Genomic DNA, 4,035 nt, shown 5'->3' on the forward strand with positions numbered 1-4,035 from the left:
TACGTGGTCTCTGTTAAGTCCTGAGGCTTCATTTGATCTGGTCCATTCAGGGACGCTGTTCAAGTTTTGAATAAAATTGCAAAAACCGTCTTCAAAATCACACTTTGTATAAGTGGAGCCTGTAAAAAAGCATATTTATGTTATTATTTTACTTCAGTCAGTCCTTTGATCTGGATATACATTTTAAAACTTCCAATTTTCTCTAAATGTTTACCATTTTTTTATCTCTTTGCATTGATTTTAATTAATAAATCATTCATCGGTTGTTAGAATTTTGCATATTTTGGGAAAACTTTGAATTAAACCCACTTTTATTCTACCAACAAGGATATATATATATATATATATATATATATATATATATATATATATTACTAGAAATGACATAGTAATCTACCAAATAAAATAAGAAAATGTGCAAAAGGTATTGTTGTACATAGAAAATAATATTTCTTTTATAATAATATTTCTTTTCATTTTAAGGCAAAAAAATAAGGTGGTGTTTTTCTTGGACGTTTTTTCAATATTTCATTGGAAAACATCTACAACCGAATGCATCAGAATGGAGCAAACCACTAAGCTTGTGGCTTACATCGCAGCATTATTTATGTCTGCTTCTGATTCACAATGATTTAAATGAAATAAAATAAAAAGAAATGCAATTTGGAGTTTAATTTTCTTAGTTAACATCCTCCATTATGAATGAAATGCCACAAAAAGACTTTAAAAACACACTTTTCATTGGAGTAGGTCTTATAGCTTTCATAAAATATGTTAATTTTTTTTTTCTTGCAACCCCAGCAAAAGATATTAATAGTTTTATCCTTTTCTTTTAAGAAAACACTGCTGTCTATGAGGGTGAATAATAGTTCACCTAAACAATATATAACATGATAGTTGTGCAAGAAAAGTTGTCAAAAATAGCATTTTTATGACACTTTTTATGGTTGTCATGAGAGTTAATATGACACAAAGAACATAATTTGGCAACTTGGAACACTTGAATCCACATTTACTTTTCATTTCAATAGGAAAAGAGGAATAAATGTTTTTCTGTGACTCAAAATCTTAAAATAAACTCTTATTTATTTGCTTTATAGCAACCTGTAAACTAAAACAGTTCAAATAAAGTTATTTTAAAGACAAATTTGTGCTTTAAACTTACAGTTTCTCTTGTCGTTGCTGCCCTCACAGTCATCTGTGAAGTCATACACCTGAGCGACGCACAATCCCTCGCTGCAGGTAAACTCCCCGTCTGAACGGGAGGCGACGGTCGCCGGCTTCAACTCCAACGCGAGGGCCAACGTCAGCCACAGAGAGAAGCACAGAAACCCCATCAGGAAATCCTTCTTGATGCTCTGCTCATGTTTGAACTCCAGGTTGTCAGTTGGGCTTCATTTTTCTGACTATCTGAGGCTTACATAAGTGTGACTGATCCGATGCCTGCTTGAGTTGCTGGAGGAGGTTAAAGTGCAATAAATGGTTTTTATGGATGTTGCTCAATAAAGTGCCTTTGCCAGGTTATGTTTCTATGTTTGAATGGAGTCATGTGATCATTCCAGGTGAGCTTTTTTCCAAAACAGCTTTAAAATTTGAATTAATTTCCCCTGGGATCAGAATGAAACATTTTATTCTGTAACTTCATCAGCCAACATTAAAGTCAGTAAAGGAATAAACCACTTAATAGTTATGAATGACCTGTTTTTATTGTAAATGTTAGGAAAAACCATTCTCAACATATAAATGTTTAATTGTGTTTCCATTAAAGTTGCACTAAAATCTTCTTAAGATTAATCTTAAAATCAAAGGACTTGTATTTGAGTAAGGATTTGGTAAAATAATTTAAATAAATGCTTTACAATTATTTCATAAATATGAGTAGTAAAAATGCATTAAAACATTCAATTATTTTAACTAATAGTAATTTTCATCTTGGAAAATCATTAAGTTCTTGCATTTTTTTTATTTTAAATCTAATGACAAGGACTCAAAAAATACACATTATCTTCAAATCATGTACGCATAATTTACTTTATTAACTAAACCAATGAATAGATTCAATATTCTGTTTACAGACTGTTTTATCCAAATGTAAATCTCAATAATGGATAGACTTGAAACAAAAGCAGAATTTTAATGAAATTTTAAAAAGTATTCAGGACTCCACCAAAAGAAACTCTGGGAAATAAAGATAATTTTAACAAAATAAATAACCAGTGCAAAGAAATGTTTAAATGTACACACATCATTTGAAAGAAAACAAGTCCTTAGTATAAAATCTAAAAAAAAAAAGTAACTGTGAACATCAAAATACTTCCAAATGTTTACTTTACTCATTAACAGCTGCAGAAACTAAGTTGGACAGGTTGGTCATTTGACATAATTCACTCTAGGAATATAAGAAAATGTCATTTTACCCTGTGTCTGTTAATAGAAATGACATTAAACGATTCATTTGATCACATTTTTCATTAGATCTGATACCTGATAAATTCTTAGAATCTTTTAAAATTCTTGTCACCTTTAGGGGTGTAACAGAGGTGCACTGCAAGTGATTACAATGGCACAAATTTATCAAGAAAGCTGAACAATGATGACTTCATTCTCCTTCATTTGCAGTTCTTTCAAAAGTTTCATTAAACGTGTGTTTTGCAGCAGACCGATCAGAGATTTCCCCGCCTTCTGTTCCTGCTGCATCATTAAAAGTGATTGGGTTGTTTCTTTGACACATGAGCAGCAGACACATTCTGTCAGATGATCTGCTGTTTCACTGCGTTTCAAAGACACACTGACTGATTGCTCTCCGGAGAACTTAGAAATGACACGTAAAAAAAAAAAAAAATCACACTCCATTTGTCTTCATAGTGACTTTTCTCTGACCTTGTCACTTTCAACACTTTCTTAATTAAGACATATTGAGAGACTTCTTCTCGTGGTGCAGCTTGAAAGCAACCAATCTGTTTTCACAATCTCATTCAAGCGATGGCGCTTGCACAGCACACGACTGCTAATCTTCCTCCAGCTGAATCGAGTGATTCACTGCTGAGTGAACTGATCAGAGCAGCCAGGGTTTGACCTGAACGCTTTACCAGCGGGAGATGCTTCAGTGTCCATTTCCAGTCCGGGCAGCATGAAAAATAAGATCCTGCAGAGTTATGTGACGGGAGTGTGTGAACAGCAGCCAGGAAAGTGAAGAAAACAGAGCTTAACATCATGGCCCCAGGCAATTTTCTATCATTATTTTTTTTAAAAAGGTATAAAATCAAACTAGCAGATAACTTTTGTGTTTTCCCTAAGTGGTATAATTTTAAAATAACTCTATCTGACAATCATTTTTTGTTTTCAGAACTATTGTTGTTGCTTTCTGGGTAATTTTAGTTCTTCTAAGTGGACTAAACTTAATTAAATTTGGCAGCTAAATAGTGTTCATTATGCCTCAGATTTGACTTAATGTGCTGACTAAAATGAATAGATCTAAAATATATTCACAGATATTCTCAACAAATCACTTTACCTTAAAAGAAAATTGTAACTGTATCGTAAAGCAAACTCACCAAATCCTATGATGAGTCTGTTCTAATACAACAACACAGCCTGATCAAATTTAAACTCACTGTTTACTTCTGCTGATTGACTAAATCCTTCAGGGTTTCTGGTTTGTTTGATTACATTCTTTTTCAGGCTTTAGGAAAACAGAAGCAGTTGTTAGTTTATCATCACTTAGCAGTTGTTATATGAACGAGTTGTAGTCCTCTAGTGCCATCTACTGTTTTATATTTTGTCTGTTTTTGAACAGCAAGAAATGTGTTAAATTTAGGCATGTAATGATGCATTCATTAATCAATCAATTGATAAATCGATTCCTATTCCTACGATCCAACCAGAGTGATCCGCCTGAGGCAACTCTTTAATTAATTAAAATCAAATTAATCTATAGCTTAGCATTGAAATATCATTCCAAAATTAGATAAATCTTAGTTACAAAATATCATATGGATTGAAACATGGTAGATTTATTTTACTATAACAAAAAAA

The 4,035-nt window shown here is 32.3% G+C and overlaps 1 protein-coding gene across 1 annotated transcript in view; it reads right to left on the bottom strand.

Annotated features, from left to right (window-relative positions):
- The window catches only part of malrd1 (MAM and LDL receptor class A domain containing 1), a 55,351-nt gene extending 53,990 nt beyond the window's left edge, over positions 1 to 1,361 (bottom strand). Inside the window, exon 1 of the mRNA XM_036217416.1 lies at positions 1,166 to 1,361. Within this exon, the coding sequence (XP_036073309.1) occupies positions 1,166 to 1,337 (172 nt within the window). The 5' untranslated portion in view covers positions 1,338 to 1,361. The remainder of the gene's footprint in view (positions 1 to 1,165) is intronic.
- Between the last annotated feature and the right edge of the window lie 2,674 nt (positions 1,362 to 4,035).

This window comes from Oryzias melastigma, linkage group LG20, assembly GCF_002922805.2.
Source record: "Oryzias melastigma strain HK-1 linkage group LG20, ASM292280v2, whole genome shotgun sequence".
Lineage (NCBI taxonomy): Eukaryota > Metazoa > Chordata > Actinopteri > Beloniformes > Adrianichthyidae > Oryzias > Oryzias melastigma.